Genomic DNA, 22,306 nt, shown 5'->3' with positions numbered 1-22,306 from the left:
TAATGAGAAATTTTATCATTAAGAGAGAACTTCATGGCTTAAGAACAACAATTTGTCAATAAATAAAGGAATAATGAATGCCAGGGTGAGAGAATGAGACTAATGTGTCATACATGTTGGGCAAATGAATTTCTGGGCAGTTCCACAAGGGGGAGAAAAAATATATAGATAGATAGATACCTACCTATCTATCTATATACCTATATCTTTGTTTTCCCAGGGCCTGGGTATATTGGAATGTTGACAACTCAAATTTCATCATTTCAACCCCCAGATATAAATAAAGTTAACTACACTTTGTTTGTTTGTTTCTTTGTTTGTTTGTTTTTAACAGCCTGGAGATGACTTCTATCCTAAAGATGAAAATGGCAAGTGGTTATATCACAAGTCAAATCTGTGTGCCACTTGGGAGGTGAGTTCAAGTGGGCCTCTTATCTTAAATGCTGCATTTTTAAACTGTGATCTGACTATTCCTGTTTGATTTATGGAGAGTTGCAACCTTTACTCCCAATGAAAAGTAATAGTCAGGTATTTCTAAACATGAGCAAAGATGTATAAAATCTCCACTTCTAAAAAAAAACTCCACTTCTAGGTGCTAAAAAATGTTTGATTTTGCTTTGATGGAAGAGAAGAATGCCAAAGATAAGGAGTGTGGAAGGAAAAAGAAAGTAAAAGAAATTAGTTCTACTGTAACAGTAAATAGAAATATATAAATGAGATAAACTTACAAATATTTTGTTTCTCAAATAGAGTTTTTAAAAAATCAGTAATATGATGTCTAAAAGAAACAAATAGAATAATATATGAAAAACTGAAAAATAATTCTAGTTCCATTTCTGAGCAGGCTGCTGGCTCCTTCCCCAAGATTATAAGAGTGGGAAACTAGGGGAAGATAATGAGAAAACCGTTATGGATTTAGGTGGAGGGGGGCAAGTACAGATATTTTGAACTGGTTTGTTTTGAGATAATATGGCAGCTTTTACCTAGAGTAAGAGGCAGCTCAGCAACCAGTAAGATAATATAGGAGAGGAACTATTAGAGTTACTTTTGCTATTATTTCTCTCTTGCTATCACCTTGGGAAACATATTGTCCAATCCACACATGTAGACACTTAGGACTCATGTTCAGATGTCTTCAGGAATCAAGTCGGAGCAGCACTGAAATCTTGAACTTGTGAGAAACTGAGAAAAACTTAAGTCTCTGACCTCTGGCAGTTGTTTCCCTGCCTCTCCAAATTCAAACTCCAAAGGCTGGAAATTATACTCTAATGATTATTTCTTTCTAATAGACTCCCTCCCCACCCCCATGTAGATAATAGCTGAAGATCTGAACTGTGGATTATTTTCAGGGGTGAGGAGGTGCTGACTGTGTTTTCTGCTGTCTGGGGCTCTCTACCTGAAAGACCATACACTCTTCTTGACCTCACTGGCGCTGAATAGGATTGGAGTCTGGCATTCTCCTCTAAGGGGCTGCCTCACCACGTAGCTCACAGTCTCAGGAGAAAATGATCTTAGAGCCCAAAATAACAAGGCATTTATTTCATTCTGTTTACACCTGAGCCACCAGTGTTGCTCTGCAACAGGCACCTCCTCACCTGACTGAACCGCCGTGACCCAGACAGTGTGCCACTGCTCACTCACTCCCAGGGGAAGGAGCCACTATTGTACCCTTTCCCTCCCCACACACCAGCGCTTACAGATGAACAATAAAGGAAGCTCTGCTGGTCGCAGAATAATACAAAAAACCCAAGGTGCGAGTAGAAGGACACTTACAGCTGAGACCCCAAGGAAACAGAAATATTACTATTAATTCTATTGAACTGGTCCATTCTGGGATCAGTTCTAGTTTGTCTGTTTGTTTGTTTTTTTCTTTTATTAATTATGATCTTAGTCCTAAGGGATCTACAGGTTTTATAACATATTTTTTTATTCTATTTTTTATTCTATTTTTATTTTTAGCCTTTTTATATATTTCTATTTCTAGCTATGTTTTTTGTATTGCTGACTATATGTCTCTCCTACCTTCTTTTCATCTCTATCTTTTATACATTTCTATTTTTCTTTTTCTTTTCATATTTCCAGTCACACTATGCTCTTCTGTTGCCCTGTCCTCTATCCATTTTTAGTTTATTTTATCTTAATATACTTATAAGCAACATTATCGATCTGCTCAAGTCTCCTTGCTTTATTCTCCAGATGACACACAGCCTTGGTATTTGTTATTAGGTTTTTGTCTTTATCTTAGTTCTTAGTATAATTGTCTAATTTCATTCTGAGAATCTCCAGTCTGTCTGGCGGTACTCTAGCTCTTTATTATATTTGATTCTAGCTTTCAATATCTCCCTGGATTTGTGCTTGTGTGTGTGTAGTGTTATTTGTTTGTTTGCTTGTTTTTGCTTTTGTTTCTGTTTTCTTCTGTTTTGGTTTTGAATTTCTGTTGGTTTCCTCTTTGAATGTCTGATAGCATATTGGGGTTCTTCTCTCAGGTCTTTCTGGTGCCTTATGTTCTACTGGATTCAGTATTTGTGTGTCTCATACACGTCTGTGTTTCCTTGACTTAGTATTTGTTTGACTCAACACTCTGCCATTAGTCTGGGGCTTGGACAGTCTTCTTTAAACCCCTTTATTGCTGGGACAAGCAACCTCTGAAGTTTGGACTACTATGAGAAAACAAACACCATGCAGGCAAAGGAGCAGGAAAAAACCCCACAAGACCAAATAAATGAAGAGGAAATAGGAAAAATGCCTGAAAAAGAATTCAGAGTAATGATGGTAAAAATGATATGAAATCTTGATAACAAAATACAGAAAATACAAGAAACAGTTAATAAGGACTCAGAAGAACTAAAGAACAAACAAACAGCAATGGACAACAAAATAACTGAAATTAAAAATACTCTAGATGGTATAAACAGCAGAATCACTGAGGCAGAAGAACGAATAAGTGAGCTGGAAGATAGAATGGGGGAAATAACTGCCACAGAGCAGGAAAAAGAGAAAATAATACAAAGACTAGAAGACAATCTCAGAGGCCTTGGTGATAATATTAAGCACACCAACATTCAAATCATAGGCATCCCAGAAGAAGAAGGAAAAAAGAAAGGGTCTGAGAAAATATTTGAAGGGTTATAGTGGAAAACTTCCCCAACATGGGAAAGGAAATAATTAATCAACTCCAAGAAGCACAAAGAGTCCCATACAGAATAAACCCAAGGAGAAATACAACAAGGCACATATTAATCAAACTAACAAAAATTAAGTGCAAAGAAAAAATATTAAAAGCAGCAAGAGAAAAGCAACAAATAACATATAAGGGAAAACCCATAAGGATAACAGCTGATCTTTCTGCAGAAACTCTGCAGGCCAGAAGGGAATGGCAGGATATACTGAAAGTCCTGAAAGAGAAAAACCTACAGCCAAGAATACTCTACCCAGCAAGAATCTCATACAGATTCAATGGAGAAATCAAAAGCTTTACAGGCAAGCAAAAGTTAAGACAATTCAGCACCATCAAACCAGCCTTACAACAACTGCTAAAGGATCTTCTCTAAGTAGGAAACACAAGAGAAGGAAAACACCTACAAAAACAAACCCAAAACAATTAAGAAAATGGTAATAGGAACACACATGTCAATAATCACTTTAAATGTAAATGGATTAAATGCTCCAACCAAAAGACACAGACTGCCTTCTATATGCTGCCTGCAAGAAACCCATTTCAGACCAAGGGATACATATAGACTGAAAGGAAAGGGATGGAAAAAGATATTCCATGCAAATGGAAGTCAAAAGAAAGCTGGAATATCAATACTCAATCAGACAAATTAGACATTAAAGTAAAGACTATTACAAGAGACAAGGAAGGACACTACATAATGATCAAGGGATCCATCCAAGAAGAACATATCACAATGGTAACTATCTATGAACTCAACATAGGAGCACCTCAATACATAAGGCAAATGCTAACAGCCATAAAAGGGGACATCAACAGGAACACAATAATAGTGGGAGACTTGAACACCCCACTTACATCAATGGACAGATCATCCAAACAGAAAATAAATAAGGACACGCAAGCTTTAAATGACACATTAGACCATCTCGACGTTATTGCTATTTATAGGACATTCCATCCAAAAATGACAGAATACACTTTCTTCTCAAGTGCACATGGAACATTTTCCAGGATAGATCACATCTTGGGTCACAAATCAAGCCTCGGTAAATTCAGGAAAATTGAAATCATATCAAGCATCTTCTCTGACCACAATGCCATGAGACTACATATCAATTACAGGAAAAAAATTGCAAAAAATACAAACACATGGAGGCTAAACAATACACTATTAAACAACCAAGAAATCATTAAAGGAATCAAAGAGGAAATCAAAAAATATCTAGAAACAAATGACAATGAAAACACAACAGCCCAAAACCTATGGGACACAGCAAAAGCAGTTCTAAGGGGAAAATTTATAGCAATACAGTCCTACCTCAAGAACAAGAAAAATATCAAATAAACAACCTAACCTTACACCTAAAACAAGTAGAGAAAGAAGAACAAAGAAACCCCAAAGTGAGCAGAAGGAAAGAAATCATAAAGATCAGAGCAGAAATAAATGAAAAGGAAAGGAAGGAAACAATAGCAAAAATTAATAAAACTAAAAGCTGGTTCTTTGAGACGATAAATAAAGTGGATAAACCATTAGCCAGACTCATCAGGAAAAAAAGGGAGAAGATGCAAATCAACAGAATTAGAAATGAAAAAGAAGAAGTAACAATTGACACCACAGAAATACAAAAGATCATGAGAGACTACTACAAGCAACTATATGCCATAAATTGGATAACCTGAAAGAAATGGATAAATTCTTAGAAAAGTGCAATCTTCCAAGACTGAACCAGGAAGAAATAGAACATACGAACAGACTAATCACAAACTCTGAAATTGAGACTGTGATTAAAAATCTCCCAACAAACAAAAGCCCAGGGCCAGATGGATTCACAGGCAGATTCTATCAAACATTTAGAGAAGAGCTAACATCTATCTTTCTCAAACTCTTCCAAAATATAGCAGAAGGAGGAACACTCCCAAACTCATTCTACGAGGCCACCATCACCTTGATACCAAAACCAGGCAAAGATGTCACAAAAAAAGAAAATGACAGACCAATATCACTGATGAATATAGATGCAAAAATCCTCAACAAAACACTAGCTAACAGAATCCAATAGCACATTAAAAATCATACACCATGATCAAGTGGGGTTTATCCCTGGGATGCAAGGATTCTTCAATATATGCAAATCAATCAATGAGATACATCATATCAACAAACTGAAGGATAAAAACGATATGATCATCTCAATAGATGCAGAAAAAGCTTTTGACAAAGTTCAACATCCATTTATAATAAAAACTCTCCAGAAAATGGGCATAGAAGGAAATTACCTCAACATAATAAAAGCCATATATGAGAAATCAAAAGCCAACATCATTTGAAATGGTGAAAAACTGAAAGCATTCCCTCTAAGAACAGGAACAAGACAAGAGTGTCCACTCTCACCATTATTATTCAACATAGTTTTGGAAGTTTTAGCCACAGCAATCAGAGAAGAAAATGAAACAAAAGGAATCCAAATTGGAAAAGAAGAAGTAAAATTGTCACTCTTTGCAAATGACATGGTATTATACATAGAAAACCCTAAAGACTCTACCAGAAAACTGCTAGCACTAATTGATGAATTTAGTAAAGTAGCAGGATACAAAATTAATGCACAGAAATCTCTTGCATTCCTATACACTAACAATGAAAAAGCAGAAAGAAAAATTAAGGAAACTCTCCCATTTACCACTGCAACAAAAAGAATAAAATACCTAGGAATAAACCTGCCTAAGGAGACAAAAGACCTGGATGCAGAAAACTTTAAGACATTGATGAAAGAAATCAAAGACGACAGAAACAGATGGAGGGACATACCATGTTCTTGGATTGGAAGAATCAACATTGTGAAAATGACTGTACTACCCAAAGCAATTTACAGATTCAACGCAATCCCTATCAAATTACCAATGGCATTTTTCACAGAACTAGAACAAGAAATCTTACGATTTGTATGGAAATGCAAAAGACCCCGAATGGACAAAGCAATCTTGAGAAGGAAAAATGGAGTTGGTGGAATTAAGCTTCCTGACTTCAAACTATACTGTTGATTGAACCTGGTGTACCCCCCAAAAAATAAAAAATAAATAAAAAAAAAAACAAAACAAAAAACTATACTACAAGGCCATAGTGATGAAGACAGTATGGTACTGGCACAAAAATAGAAAGGAAGATCAATGGAACAGAATAGAGAACTCAGAGGTAAGTCCAAGCACATATGGGCACCTTATCTTTGACAAAGGAGGCACAAATATACAATGGAAAAAAGACAGCCTCTTCAATAAGTGGTGCTGGGGAAATTGGACAGCAACATGTAAAAGAATGAAATTAGAACACTTCCTAATACCATCCACAAAAATAAACTCCAAATGGATTAAAGACCTAAATGTAAGGCCAGACACTATAAAACTCCTAGAGGAAAACATAGGCAGAACACTCTATGATATATATCAAAGCAAGATCCTTTTTCACCCACCTCCTAGAATAAAGGAAATAAAATCAAGAAGAAACAAATGGGATCTCATGAAACTTAAAAGCTTTTGCACAGCGAAAGAAACCATAAACAAGACAAGAAGGCAACCCTCAGAATGGGAAAAAATAGTTGCCAACAAAGCAATGGACAAAGGATTAACCTCCAAAATATACAAGCAGCTCATGCAGCTTAACACCAGAAAAGCAAATAACCCAATCCACAAATGGGCGGAAGATCTAAATAGACATTTCTCCAAAGAAGACATACAGATGGCCAATAAACACATGAAAAGATGTTCAACATCACTAATCATCAGAGAAATGCAAGTTAAAGCCACAATGAGTTATCACCTCACACCAGTCAGAATGGCCATCATCACAAAATTTGGAAACCACAAATGTTGGAGAGGGTGTGGAGAAAAGGGAACTCTCCTGCACTGTTGCTGGGAATGTAAGTTGGTACAGCCACTATGGAAAACAGTTTGGAGGTTCCTTCAAAAACTAAAAATAGAACTACCATATGATCCAGTAATCCCACTACCGGGCATATACCCAAAGAAAACCATAATCCAAAAAGAAACATATACCATAATGTTCATTGCAGCACTATTTACAATTGCCAGGGCATGGAAGCAACCTAAATGCCCATCAAGAAATGAATGGATAAAGAAGATGTGGCATATATATACAATGGAATATTACTCAGCTATAAAAAGCAATGAGATGGAGCTATATGTAATGAGGTGGATAGACCTAGAGTCTGTCATACAGAGTGAAGCAAGCCAGAAAGAGAAAAACAAATTTTGTATACTAACTCATATATACGGAATCTAAAACAAACAAACAAACAAAAAAAATGGTACTGATGAACCCAGTGACAAGACAAGGATCCAGATGCAGAAAATGGACTGGAGGACACGAGGTTGGGGGGTGGCGGGTGGTGAAGGGGAAGCTGGGATGAAGTGAGAGAGTAACTTAGACATATATATATCACCAATTGTAAAATAGATAGCTAGTGGGAAGTTGCTGTATAACAATGGGAGATCAACTCGATGACGGGTAATGCCTTAAAGGGCCGGGACGGAGATGGTGGGGGGGGAGTCGAGGGAGGGAGGGAATGGGGGACATGTGTATAAATATAGCTGATTGACTTTGGTGTGCCTCAAAAACTGGTACAAGAGTGTAAAGCAATTATATTCGAATAAAAATGAAAGAAAGAAAGAAAGAAAGAAAGAAAGAAAGAAAGAAAGAAAGAAAGAAAGAAAGAAAGAAAGAAAGAAAACGAAAGAAAGAACGACAGAACGAACGAAAGAAAAACAAATGAACTTATTTACAAAACAGAAACCGACTCACAGACTTTGCAAACAAACATCATTACTGAAGGGGAAAGATGGGGGGTGGGATACATTAGGAGTTTGGGATTAACATACACACACTACTATATATAAAATAGATAATCAACAAGGACCTGTATAGCACAGGGAACTCTCCTCAATACTCTGTAATAACCTATACGGGGAAAGAATCTGATAAAGAATGGATGTATGTATATGTATAGCTGGATCACTTTGCTGTACACCTGAGATTAACACAACATTGTAAATCAATTATATGCCAATATAAAATAAAAGTTAAATTAAAAAAACAAAAACAAAACATAATACGTACATACATACATAAGGGAGTAGCAAGAGAGTAAGATGCTAATACTCTGGGCAGCAATGTAATACCTTCACATCTTGCTAATGGGAATGGAAATGCTGATGGGAATGTAAATTGATGGAAATGTAAATTTTTTGAGGAGCAATTTGATAGTGGGTGATAATGTTAACCTAGTAAAACAATTTCTGTAAAATGAGCCTAAGGAAATAAGTGAATACATCCAAGGGTGCACAAGGATGTTCTGGAATAGTGAAAAATTGGGAACAATCTACATGACCATCAAAGGGAAACTGATTAAATATCAATATTAGGAACCACTATGATGTGGTTAAAAGTATAAGGAATAGCTATGTGTTAACATGTACAGCTGTCTGTGGTACATTGCTAAGTGAAAAGCAAATTTACAAAACTGTGTGCAAATGATAATTGGTATTTTGAAAATAAATTTTAATATCTAAAATATATATATATATATCTGAAAAATCCTCAAATATTTGGAAACTAAGAAGCATACAGGTAAATAACCCATAAGATAAAGAAAAAAGTAACAAAATCTGTATCTATATGTAACCTATAAGCTAGCAACACACAATTGAAAGTGGAATTTTAAAAAAACAATGGTAAATACTTAGAGATAAATTTAACAAAATATTTAGAGGTAAATTTAACAAAATATATAGTTAAAACTACAATATCTTACTGAGAGTTTTTTTTTTAATTTAAATAAATGGAGAGCTGCATCATGTTTGTTTTATTTTATTTTTTTTTTTTTTTATTTTTTGGGGGGGGTACATCAGGTTCAATCATCTGTTTTTATACACATATCCCTGTATTCCCTCCCTTCCTTGACTCCCCCCCCTCGAGTCCCCGCCACCCTCCCTGCCCCAGTCCTCTAAGGCATCTTCCATCCTCTCGAGTTGGACTCCCTTTGTTATACAACAACTTCCCACTGACTATTTTACAGTTGGTAGTATATATATGTCTGTGCTACTCTCTCGCTTCGTCTCAGTTTCCCCCTCACCCCCCGCCCCCTCCCATACCTTGAGTTCTCCAGTCCATTCTCTGTATCTGCATCCTTATTCTTGTCACTGAGTTCATCAGTACCATTTTTAGATTCCGTATATGTGAGTTAGCATACAATATTTGTCCTTCTCTTTCTGACTTACTGCGTCATGTTTTTTGATGGAAAGATTGAATACAGATAAATTGTTAATTCTTCCCAAATTCATGGATAGATTCAATGCAATCCCAATCAAAACCCCAAAAGAAATTGAAAAGCTCATTCTAAAATGTATAGGGAAGTGTAAAAACCATAATGTTAAAGATTTAATTTACTAAGAAGGTATATCAATTTTAAACACATATGTACCAAATAAAATACCTTCAAAATATATAAAGCAAAAATTGACAGAATACAGAAAGACATTGGTAAATCCACTGTTACAGTGGGAGATTTCTGATATATTCCTCTAAATTATTGAAAAGCCAGAGAAAGCTAGACCTAATCTTCTATATAAGGTGTGTGTATATGAGAGAGAGATAAGAGAGATCTGTATCCAAAAATAGGAGAATATACATTTTCCACACATACCAGACAGATATAAAAATTTTCAGGTACTATACCATAAAGAAAACCTCAACAAATTTTAAGAAATAAGATCATTATTATTGTGCTGGTATACGTTATGAAAATACAAGGGAAAGATGTGATATACAACATTTCCCAGAAATCATTCAATTACAGAATTCCTGCCTGTCTCCTCCACTTTTCTTTAGTTCACAGAATGCCTATTAACATACCCAAGGACTTTCCTTTTTAAAGAATTCACATTCACCCTCATAAACTTTTATTCTTGCTTGTGTTGAGGTTTCTTTCTTATCCCATTGGCTTTTACCCTACAGGCTTTGGAAGCTTGCAAAGATGCTGGCTTGGTGAAATCCCTTGGAGTATCCAATTTTAATCGTAGGCAGCTGGAGCTCATTTTGAACAAACCAGGACTTAAGCATAAGCCTGTCAGCAACCAGGTACAGCTTGACAAGGGGAGGGAGATGGGGGGAGTGTGGGGGTTGGGGAATGTGGGAGAATCCATTACTTAACAGAAAGAATCCTGGACCAGGAGACAGAAAGTCTTGTGGTCACTTTACAAATATCTCATCATTAGACCCTGGGCAAGTCAATTTATGTCTCTTAAGAAAAAAGATTTGACAGTTCAAATCCAGGCAAAAAAAACCCAAACTTTTTCTGAAGAAAAATAATGAGGGGGAACAAAACCTACCAGATATTGACACACAGAGTATTTAAAATAATGTAAGATTAGCACAAGAACCAACATACAAATAAATAGAAAATAAGAAATATCTTAGAAACGGTCTCAAATAAAATAAAAACAATGTAAAATGAAATAGCACAAACTAATGACAAAGGGATTGATTTTACAGTAAATACTGTGGGGAAAATTGATAGTTATATAGTAACAAACATAGAACTTTGCCTCATACTCCAAAGTGTCCCTTTGATCAGGAGTTAAAGAAGAAACAAAAAGTTATTTGCGAATACTACAAAAAAATTTTAGTTTTCTGGAGCCAGGGATAGAAAGGGAAGCCATGGGAAAATTATAAAGAAAACCCATACATATAACAGTATAAAAATGTTAAACCCTAAAAATATTAGAAACAAAGAGCAAACAAAATTAATTATATTTTTAAAAGTATAACAGAAAAAGGGAATCATATTCTTATGAATTAAAAGCCTAATGAAAATCAATGAAAAAAAAATCAATGAGAAAAAATACTAAGGCTCAAAGAAATGAACAGAAATTCACAGAAGACAAATTGCAAGACTGGTAAACATGAAAAATGTTTAGCTGCACTAGCAATTACAGAAATTTAAATTTAAGTGTACTTTTGTATTGAGTATCAAATTAGCAATTTTTGTTTTATTTTTTAATATAATGTTACATGTAAGCAAGTGATGGAGTGCTGGTGAATGCAAATTGGTTCAACCTTCCTGAAAAGCAATTTTGCAGTAAGTAGCAAGAGCCTTAAATAAAAAGTGTTCAGTTTTCGATTTCTAGGAATCTATCCTTGGGGAAAAAATCTCAGAACAGCCATATGTGTGTTTGTCACAGCACTGTTTATCATGAAAAACAAAAAGGAAAGCATAAATATGAAAAATTCAGGAAATGTTTAAATAAACTTTAAAACATTCATAATACGCGAAATCTTAAGAAAAGATGTTCTTGAATCATTTTTGAGGAAAATAGAAATGGCCATGATATTAAGTGGAAAGACCAGGATACAAAATGTAATACAGTGTGAAGGCGATTATATTATTTAAAAAGTGCAAATATTGGAAAGAAATATATCAAAATGCTAACTGTGGCTATCTCTGGCTGTGAAGTTTGCAAGTAAATTCTGTTTTCTTCTTTATGCTTTTGTGTATTTTTTCAAGTCCTCTGCAGTGAGCATATATTGCTCATAATCACAACAAAATACTATTATCTACCTTGTTAAATGGGGATATGACACCCTCTGCCCTCTACTTCATAAAACATTAAGAAGATGCATTGAAAAAGGCTCTTAGACCTGGTAAATACTCACATTCTGGAATTCTGATGGACTTGTTTGTTGAATTCATTATTTTTAAAAACTCAAAAGAGTGCATAACAGAGAAAACAAAGTATTACCTACATCACGACAATAGCCCACAGCTAAATAGAAGTGTTGCCATATTTAGAAGTACCACTTCCAAATCGACACCTTAGCTAGCGCTATATCATATGCTCTCAGGAACAGAGAGCAACAACTTTGCCTTCCTCACTGATCTCAATCCATCCCTTTATTCCTAACCAATCCCCTCCTCAGCATATCTTTCACATTTCCTTCCTGCACCCCTACGAACAATATTTTGTTATACAAATGTTGAAATGACAAGCAGATTTCTTCTTACAAATGCACAGAGACAGGTGGTGATTTTCGACCTGAGAATGAAAAAGAGTGAAAATTTGACAGTGTGTTTCCTCATGCCAAGGAGGAAATGTCCTGATCTGTTGGCACAGGAATGTTGAGCAGCTTCACAAATATACCCTGAAAGAGAAACAAGGCACGTTGGAGGATCATAGCCTGAACCTATTCATGTGTTCTCTGGTGTTTGAAAGCAGAATATGTCAAAACTCTAGAGCTGGCACAGATCAAAGTGCAGGTCTCCTGGCCACCAGCCACAACCCTGTGCCCTGATAGGACCATCTCTGCTCCAGAGATACAAACTGAAAGTTATTTGTAGTTAGAAACTGAAACAGATTCTCTGGAAAGAAAGAATGTGATTCTCTGAAGTCATATGCACTTGGATCATGTCAGCTTATCTACTCCCACCCCCACCCCTACCTCCATCCCCAGCATTTCCTTCACTGAGTGTTCCTTTAGTGACATGCCCTAAAGTTTTTTTATCTAAAAACTATCATATTATATTATATCATATACTTGAGTTTATATATATTAACTCAAATTTCTTGTTGAGTACAGGTTTCTAGTATGTTGCCCAATACAACTTTCTGTAAACTCCTATATTTGTTCAGTCACAGAATAGATATTCACATATCTGTTTTTCTTTTTTAATTGTATTAGCCTTATTATGTATACATTTTGCTACAAACCATATAAAATCTTTTTACAAAGTGTAGGTTATAAAAATGCTCTCTCTATATATACAAATATACACATATATACATAAATACATATTCTATATACACATGTGCATATACATATTTAGGCCAGAGACCAGTAACAGCACTCCAACCTGATTAGAAATGAGTCCCTGTGGGGAATATTAAATTGTTTGGAACAAGCAGGCAGGCATGAAATTAAGGAACTCACGCTTAGTCTTTAAGCAATGGAGTGACATGATAAAACAATGTGTTTGGAAAGATTAGTGTACCAATAAGATGGAAAATGGGAAAGAGATCAAAGGGAGAGAGTGATGCTGGGAGTGGGAGAGGGTAAGGGAAAGAAACATGGTCCACCCTCCACATCTGTGGAGGCAGAACCTGCAAATACGGAGGGCCCACTGTGCTGCACCATTTCATAGAATGGAGGTGAGCATCTGCGGATTTGGGGGTTTGCTGGTGGGCGGGGGGGCTGTCCTGGAACCAATCCTACATGAACACCTATGGACTACTGTACTATGGACACTGTGTGTCACTTTTTAGAACTGAGAAATGTTCCCAAATGGGGGAAAAACAGAAGTGTCTTAGGGAAAAGAAGAGATCAAGATCATGAGGAGTCAGGGGAAAGAGAAGAAATGGGAGAAACTGACAAGGGGAAGACAAAAAAGGCTATCAAATTAGAAAAAGGAAAGAAGACCCACCTCTAAGAGCTCCAGTTTACATTTCCACTTCATCAACAGCATTTTCTTGTCCCTTCTAGAAATGTAACTTAAGTATTTAATATTCCAGATAGTGAAAACAGTAACTGTACACTTAAAATATTTTAATTAAGCCTTGACTGATTTTAATTAAAAAGAAAAGAAACACGTAGGTCAAAAACTACCATAGTGTTTAAGAGGAAACTTTGAGGGACTTCCCTGGTGGCAAAGTGGTTAATAATCTGCCTGCCAATGCAGGGACACGGGTTCAGTCTCTGGTTGGGGACGATCCCACATGCCACAGAGCAACTAAGCCCGTGGCCCACAACTACTGAAGCCCACGTACCTAAAGCCCGTGCTACACAAGAAGAGAAGCCACTGCAATGAGAAGTCTGCACACTGCAACAAAGAGTAGCCCCGGCTCACCACAACTGGAGAAAGCCTGCCAGCAGCAATGAAGACCCAGAACAGCCAAAATAAAGAAATAAAAGATAAATAAATAAATAAAGTAAAACTCCAAACTCACATAAAAAAAAGAAGAAGAAACTTTGAGAAGAACGTTTGTTGACACAAGTATTTTTAGTGCAGGAATCTTGTCAATAAGATACAGAGAATGAAAGTAGGCCTACATTTGGTGGTGTAAAGAACTCTCCACCAAGAAGACAAAATTCATCTTTAAATTTAGTTTTATATATACTCTATCTCTGGTGAAAACATCCTTAGGTGTTTGATAGTGAGGAACAGATGGCTTCTGCAACATGTCACTTCTATTTACCAAGGCTGTAATGAGAACCTTGAGACTGTGTTTGTTATGGAGAATCGTATTTGCTGGAATATTTACTATAAATAATTGTCTGTTCACTTAAAGGTTTACACCATGATAGCTGTAAAAACTGAATTTTTTCCCCAATTATTTTAGGATCAACCGACAGATGTTGACCTCACTAACCTTGTTTTAACTCATCTCACCCATATATAAACAATGGAAACGTCCTTGTTGGGGAAAATATTTAAGATGTACCTCACTCTCTATAATACTTTGCAATTGACTTTACTGAAGAACTTTTTACAAACTATATAAAATTGCATTCATCCACAAGGCCTTAATTTTGTGCTCTGCTTTCCAATGCAACCACATAGGTTGAGTGCCATCCGTATTTCACCCAGCCAAGGCTCTTGAAATTTTGCCAACAACATGACATTGTCATTATTGCATACAGTCCTTTGGGGACCTCTAGGAATCCATCCTGGTAAGTAATGCTGCCTGTCGCCTCAGGAAGTATACTTCCGTTGGTGTAGAGTATGAGGCTGATGTAAATTGCTTGATTGACATGACTGTTCAGCTGTGTGATCTTAAGGAATTAATCTCTTCAAGTCATTCTCCACATATGCAAATTAGAGCTAACGAAACCTTCCTCACTGAGGTGTTATAATAATTGATTAGACTCTACCTGTGGAATTATCTACCAGTACCTCGATTATTATTTGACAAAGGGTCTCTACGACCATATAATGAAATTTTTGAATTTTTTGAATCTCTGTACTCAATGGCAATACTCCTACTGTGATTTGCTCTGCAGACTTTAGTAGAAATTTTTCTACTCTAAGATGATTCCAAGAGTTGTTTCTCTATTTCATCTACTTCAGTCTTCTTGCCTTCCCCTGTATGCCTACTTCCAACCCCATTCTCTCTACAAGATACATCAAAGAAATACTGTTTACCCTCTGGAAGAGGCAGCTCTATGAATCTGCCTGTCTTGATCTTCCCATACTAAAAGCAGGTCTTCTGAGTAGTCTGCACTCAGATAAGTTGGTTACAGGTGACCTGACGTGTTCTGGATATGTTACCAGGTGAATGGGGGGTCAGAGGAGGAGGGTGATTGGTTAACCACTGGTTCTCATTACTTGGACTAAATATGATGCATGTTTTGAATTTTTTTTTTAAAGGGTGAATGTGTCTTCCCCACCTTTGTTAAAGGATGCACTTCTAAACTCACTGGGGAAAAAGCACAATAAGACAGCAGCTCAGGTTGTTTTGCGTTTCAACATTCAACGAGGAGTGGTTGTCATTCCTAAAAGCTTTAACCCTGAAAGGATCAAAGAAAACTTTCAAGTAAGAGAACTGCTTCTGGAAATGTAAAAAGTAGGGTTTGTTTATGTTTAGAGAATCTTCTGCTCAGATTAATAAGAAAGTTGCACTGCCTTCGTATGTTATTTTATACCAGCTCCCTGACCCACTCTGCCCATATCTGGATTTAATTTTAGCTGAATTTGAGACAGTTCCTAGTAATTCAGGGATTGCTCTGCTGCTTGTATGCTATCTAGCTCCCTTATTTCTTCTGTTTCCTTACCATTGACTCTGGACACTACCTACTCCCTTCTCTGCCAGCACAGCAGGAAGAGAAGTTAGAGAAGTTATAAAATTTGAAATTCACAGTAGCCAACTTTCCACCTTCTTAACGGCTCTGGAAAAAGTTGGGGACAAATTTGGAAATTATTGAAGAGGATCATTTAGAATTCATGAATGCCAACCCTCATTATTTCCTCTATTAGTAATCTGTAGTCAGCATTATAAATTATAGGTAAGAAAAGAGCCCAGTAGGCCAACAGAGTGATTAGCTTACTGTGCTACTCCCAAAGAATAAACTGCTAGGTAAATGCAGCCATAGAAAAGTACCATGTAAAGTTAATGAGTTATCCATCAGTTAATAATTTAAATTTCAAAAGTAAGTTATTCTTTGTCTTACTCATAATTAAAGATAAAAATGAGATAGTATTTATCCCCTTAGGAAAATAATCAGAATGTTGACAATATGTGGGAAAACAGGCACTTTCATATAATGCTGTTAGAAACATTAATTGATGTAAGATTTGGAAGAGGAGGATGTCATTTTTCCAGATTCATCAAAATTCAAACATACATATCCATTGATCCAACAATCTTTTCCTATAGATGTATTTGCATATTCATGCACACATATACAGCTATTTATTACAGCATACATTATCAGCTAAAATAAACTGGAAATAATTTTCAATATGATCTTGTAAAATTATGATATATTTGTACAATGAAATATTATATAGCCATTCTTATTTTTCTTTTTTAAAAGGACTCTATTGAGGTATAATTGAAATGCAATGAACTGAACATAAAGTGTAAAACTAGAAAAGTTTTGACATATGTACACACCCATGAAACCATCACCACAATCAAGATAATGAACATATTCAGCACCTCTAAGAGACTCTTCATGCCCTTTTATAATCTATCTCTCCTGGTCCCCAATCCCAAGCAAGCACTGATTTGCTTTCTATCCCTATAGATTAGCTTGCATTTCCTAGAATTTCATATAAATGAATTCATACAATGTGTGCTTTTATATCCATTTTAAATAATAAAGTGAAAATGTAAGTACTGACGTGGGAAAACATCCATGATATTAGACAATCATCTTCAGAGCTTTTTTGCTGCAACATGAAGGAATGCAATTCAAATGTACCAAAGAAAAAGAGACATAACTTATAGGTTCTCATAATTGAAAAGTCCATGGTTAGATCAGACATGACTGGACACAGCTATTCAAATGACTTATAAAAGGAGAGAGTTCTCCCCACCACCTTTCTCCACATGGTGGCACACAGATTAATATGGGTTAATCTATTAGCCATATTTAGTAAAGATGATCATAGATAAAGGCTTCTGTCTCTATCAACGCCTGCTTGACCCTTTATGGGTCATTGGCTAGCCCCATAGTAATCACTGTGTCCAATGAACAAGATACCTTGATTGGCGCCCTGGGCTACATCCCTATTCCTGTGCTGAAGGAGCTGAGGTCACGTGACAAATAACTCCACTAGGTGGGGGAAGGTGTTAAGGAAAAAGGAAGCTTGTCAGAATTTATTTTATAAGTGATTGATTCATTCCTGACTGTACGTTATAATAAAACTCCTTATATGATCTCATAACTCCAATACTTGGATAATAAATAATCAAAGGAAAGAATGCTGTGAAAAGACCACTTGGAAACAATTCTCAGGGGAATGACTAAGTAAATTGTATTGCATCTATACTACGAATACAGTGGTTAAATAAAGTCAGTCTATATATTTTGGCAGAAAAGATCACCAAGACATATTATGTGAATGAGATAAAGTTGTGAGAATAATAAAAATATGATACAATTATTGTATTTTGCTCTTGGAGTGTTGAATGTTTGGAAGGAATCTGTGGGAAGGAGAATAGGACTGGGGTGGTAGGTATCAAGAGGCACTTTTGTTTTTTCACTCCATAAATGTCCATGTACTTCTGCAGTGTTTCATTTCTTTACAAAGAGCATATATTTATGTATTATATAATTAAAATTTATTAATGTAAATTAATAAAAGTTAAGGGATAGAAAGATAAAACAATAAGAGAAGATAAATTATAAACAGATAACCAAGTGTTAAAAATATAAATAAGCTAAATTAAACTATTAAAATGTTCATAAAGCAATATAAAACCAAGGTATAAAGTATACAAGCTAAGAAAAAACCAAACAGTGAAAATGTAATTAGAATTAAAATGTAGAGGACATTAAACATGATGAGAAAGGATTAAGAGGATGAAACAAAGCAAATTAAAAGTTAAAAAAATACATAAGCAAATTTAGAGACTAGGAAATATTTTTGTAAAAAAAAAAAAAAATGTACAAAGGCCAAAGCACAGAATCAAAAGTTCAGCATCTTATACCAAAATAATAAGAATTCTTCACTTTTAGAATTTCAGGAGATGTTCTGAACACATGTTGTTTCAGACATTTGAAATTTCTTGCAGGATGTTCCTAGCAGGATTGTCTTAAAGACAAAAAGGGCAGGAAGAATTCCAGCTCCACATGAGGGGGATGGCCCCCCAGCACTAGCCCAACTCCTCTAAGACATCTGCAGAGATGTTCATAAATCTTTGAAGGGTTCCCACTGCTGGCCCCACTCCCTGATCCCACACTTGATCCATCTTCTATTATTATAAATGTCTGTTTTTGTTTCTGTTATTTCAGATCTTTGACTTTTCTCTCACTGAAGAAGAAATGAAAGACATTGAAGCCTTGAATAAAAATGTCCGCTTCGTGGAAATGCTCATGTGAGTTCTAGGGGATCGTTAATCAGGTTCTGCCCAGTGGTCAAGAGTCAACCAACAGGCCCTCATGAACTGGGACCATGTCCACAGAAGGCATGAGGGTAAAGGCTGGTGGGCAGCATGTTCTGAATTAGGAACTTCCTACAAACCTACATTTTTGTTTAAAAGATTTCTGGCATTTATGATATTCCCATTGGTTAAGTTAAGGCATCACGGGCTAAAGACATTAAGGAGAATTAAGTCACAGTGTTCATATGTTAATACAACAGCAGCACAGATATTCAAACAACAGATTTATTTCTTCCTTAAAAATCAAATTGGGCACAAATTAGAGTAAAACTGTCAGCAAAAACAATTCCTGAGAGAGAGGCATGAGAGTGTAATAGAAAGCACCAGGTTGGGAGACAAGAACCTTGAGTTTCAGACAAATGTTTGTCTATAAGATTTGGAGTTTCTGGCTTCACCTATTGTCTGACTTCCCACAAGCAAAATTCCTTCAGAGTGTTGCCAAATTCAGCTATCAACTGAAGTAACCCTTTATTCTCTAAATATTATAGAACCTTAAAAATTAAAAAAAAATATAGTTCATGTATGTATATACATATGTTTGTATACATGCATACCCACATTTTTTTTCTTCTTAATCACTCTCCATAGTGTTTCCAGTTCTTGAAATCACCCGGATAGTAATCTTTTTACAGTCTTCTCTATAAGTGAGCCTTTCGAAAATGCTCATTAGGATGGTTCATATAGTTTGGGCACTTATCTTTTCGGTCCCACTATTTTTCATGAGTCAGAAAGTGCCGCCTATGCTAATACTGAAATTCTGAATCAATTTCTGAATTAATAAAACAGTTTTCTAATGTGAATTTTCCAGGGGAAAAATTATTTGACATCAAAAAGCACCTCCTAGACTCAAGAACAAAAAAGTAAACACAAACACAGAACTAACAAACACTATAGGTTAACAGCTCTTGAAGATAAACTATTTCTATTGAATAAATATCATTAAATTAAAAAGAGATAGTAAGAGACAGCCAATGCACCAATGTGCTAATTTCTTTTTCAGTTGGTTGAAGACATTATTTGGCTTGACATTTGACATTTTTAATACCTAATTCCAGCAATGCTGGGAAAACAACTCATTGCACCAGGAAATAACTAGAAAAATCAGCAAGGAGAAACAAAGATTAGGCCCCATTGATCAAAAAAATGTATCATTTAGGGATGCTGGGCCATGGTTCTTCTGTTTTTCATCTGGTTGATCTTTGATATTTGAGAGCCTTTTTTGGTTTTGTTTTATATTTTAAAGCTCATAGTACTTGCAGAGAACCAAATCTTGAGTGTGTTTCAGGACAGGCACACACACACTCCAGTCCTTTTATAGACTGTTTCACCATTTTATCTAAGAGATAGAGTCCGCATTGTCATCACCATCAACATTATCATGGAAACTTACTTTGCTGGTAATCACCTTTCTAAGATCTCAAACTTTCAACTCTCAGGAGGCCGAGTGATAAGGGCAAGTAAAAACTCTGAGAAGAGAATGACACTGACTCATAATAGAATTTTGAAGAGAAATGCTTATGTGGTTTATTGAAATGGGAGGCAGCTTATATCAAGAGAGGAGAAGGAGGGAAGAAGTTGGGACAAGGTGTGTAAAGTAGGCAGGTATGGCTCACCTCGTGTGCTTTTGTTCTAAGCAAAATGTTAATATGGAGACAACTAGCCTCCCCCTACCCACCCCCACCCACCCACCCCCACACACACAGACTTACAGCCGGGGTGCTATCTGGGGCTTCAGTAAAAGGTGCTGGCTTGAGGGGAAACAGGGAAGGAGAATGGACATGAAACAGAAATGGAATGAGTAAGAGAAAGAGGGAGTGGTTGGTGAAATCATCAAAGGATACTAGTGACGCATACAGCCATGCAACATTTGAAGTGAACTTCTTCCCTTTGGGGCAATTGTTTTGGCAGGTGGTGTGACCATCCTGAATACCCATTTCATGATGAATACTGACTTCAGAGAGTTCTGCAGCAGATATTTTCCCTCCTATGTGCGCCAGGACTTTGGGCTGGGTGGTTCCTCCAGCTATGTAAATGAAAGGGGTTTACTATCCTCAGATGAAGTGGTGTTGGAGATATAATTAACTTTTGTGTGGTGTAAGTGATTTTGACTTAGCTATGTGGGCGGGAAAAAGGTTTAAATCTATTGAAATAATCATTGGAAATTATCAGCTAATATTTTATTAAATCAGTGTCTTCTGGGTTGCAGACAGAAAAACATTAGGCTTTTGAAATACTTTAAAGGCAACATATGAAGATAAATAACTCATGAATTCAGATACTGCTGCTGTGGGTAGCCTGAGTTCTTTAGCACTTAACAGGGCAACAACAAGGATGGAGAGCTGGACCATGCCAGTGTGCTGGCAGTGGCCTTGATGGTTTGGACCATCGACTGTAATACAGACACAGCCAAGGTAAGATCCACACAAGCATTATTAACAAGGAAATGATTTGCTTCATCTTGAGTAAAGAGATAGGGCTAAGTATAGAAAAGTCTTAAATCGAGCTAATTAAACACACAGTGGTTAATAAAGCCATACCGATTTGGTGGTTGTTTGTTTCCATCCAATGTGTGTTTGCGTAGCTTTTATCCAGCTTGAGAGATGGATAATTGTTGGTTTTCTCTCACGTGCTTTAAAGGGCCTGAACTTCAAAAAGCCAGTGATCCATGCTAACACTGCCTGTCACTCTTGCCCCCATTCATTATACGACCACCATTATGCAAAATGGCTTGAAACAACAAACCCTGTATTGTGAAACAGTCCACAGACCATTATTTCAAAAGAAGATATATAAAAAGGAAGCTTTAGGAAACATACTGAAAGAAGAGGCTTTATAAAATCATTAGACTTAAGACTTTGAAAGTTATTGGGATAACTGAATTTTGAGAAAGTAGCAAGTTCAAAAGAACCCTGATAATTTTACTGTATGTAAATTTTTTAAAAAGTGAATAAAAAGATTATTAGAATTCCATAGTAGAGATGTACCTATTTTCAATCCAACCAGAGCAATATATTTTATTCATTCATATTAAGCCACCCTCACAGGACGAGAGAGCTCTTCGAAACTTCAAAACAAACTTACATTTGTCCAAGATCAATTGCTTATAGATAATCTTCTGTGATCTGAAAACATACATTTCTGAGAAATTATCATTTTAAAAAATTGATTTCTATTTATTGTTTCCACTAATTCTAATATTAATACTTACTATTCTCTGGAAAATATCTTGTTCACAAGAAATAATAAAAATGATGATCTATTCTACCACATGAGTCTCCATTTTATTGCTTGGGGTGGGAGTAGGGAATCATCTGAATTCATTTAAATTAAAGACCTTTGGTTGCATTCCCACTGTACATTTAGCACTGGGAAGATAGGGAAGAAAAGAGGGGTACCATAATGAAAGAACAGAAACTCAAGTCCTGATCCCTATTGTCAAAACTCTTCAAAATATTTCAG

General features: G+C 36.0%; 1 protein-coding gene across 1 annotated transcript in view; it reads left to right on the top strand.

Annotated features, from left to right (window-relative positions):
• The window catches only part of AKR1D1 (aldo-keto reductase family 1 member D1), a 43,853-nt gene extending 21,747 nt beyond the window's left edge, over positions 1 to 22,106 (top strand). Inside the window, exons 4-9 of the mRNA XM_057733366.1 lie at positions 335 to 412; positions 10,203 to 10,325; positions 14,800 to 14,909; positions 15,607 to 15,772; positions 18,699 to 18,781; positions 20,756 to 22,106. Coding sequence (XP_057589349.1) covers positions 335 to 412; positions 10,203 to 10,325; positions 14,800 to 14,909; positions 15,607 to 15,772; positions 18,699 to 18,781; positions 20,756 to 20,798 — 603 coding nt within the window. The 3' untranslated portion in view covers positions 20,799 to 22,106. The remainder of the gene's footprint in view (positions 1 to 334; positions 413 to 10,202; positions 10,326 to 14,799; positions 14,910 to 15,606; positions 15,773 to 18,698; positions 18,782 to 20,755) is intronic.
• The last annotated feature ends 200 nt before the right edge of the window (positions 22,107 to 22,306 follow it).

The sequence above is a fragment of the Hippopotamus amphibius genome, chromosome 4 (assembly GCF_030028045.1).
Source record: "Hippopotamus amphibius kiboko isolate mHipAmp2 chromosome 4, mHipAmp2.hap2, whole genome shotgun sequence".
Taxonomy (NCBI): Eukaryota; Metazoa; Chordata; class Mammalia; order Artiodactyla; family Hippopotamidae; genus Hippopotamus; species Hippopotamus amphibius.
Note: the sequence above shows the minus strand (reverse complement) of the source record. Positions and strands in the feature narration are given on the sequence as shown.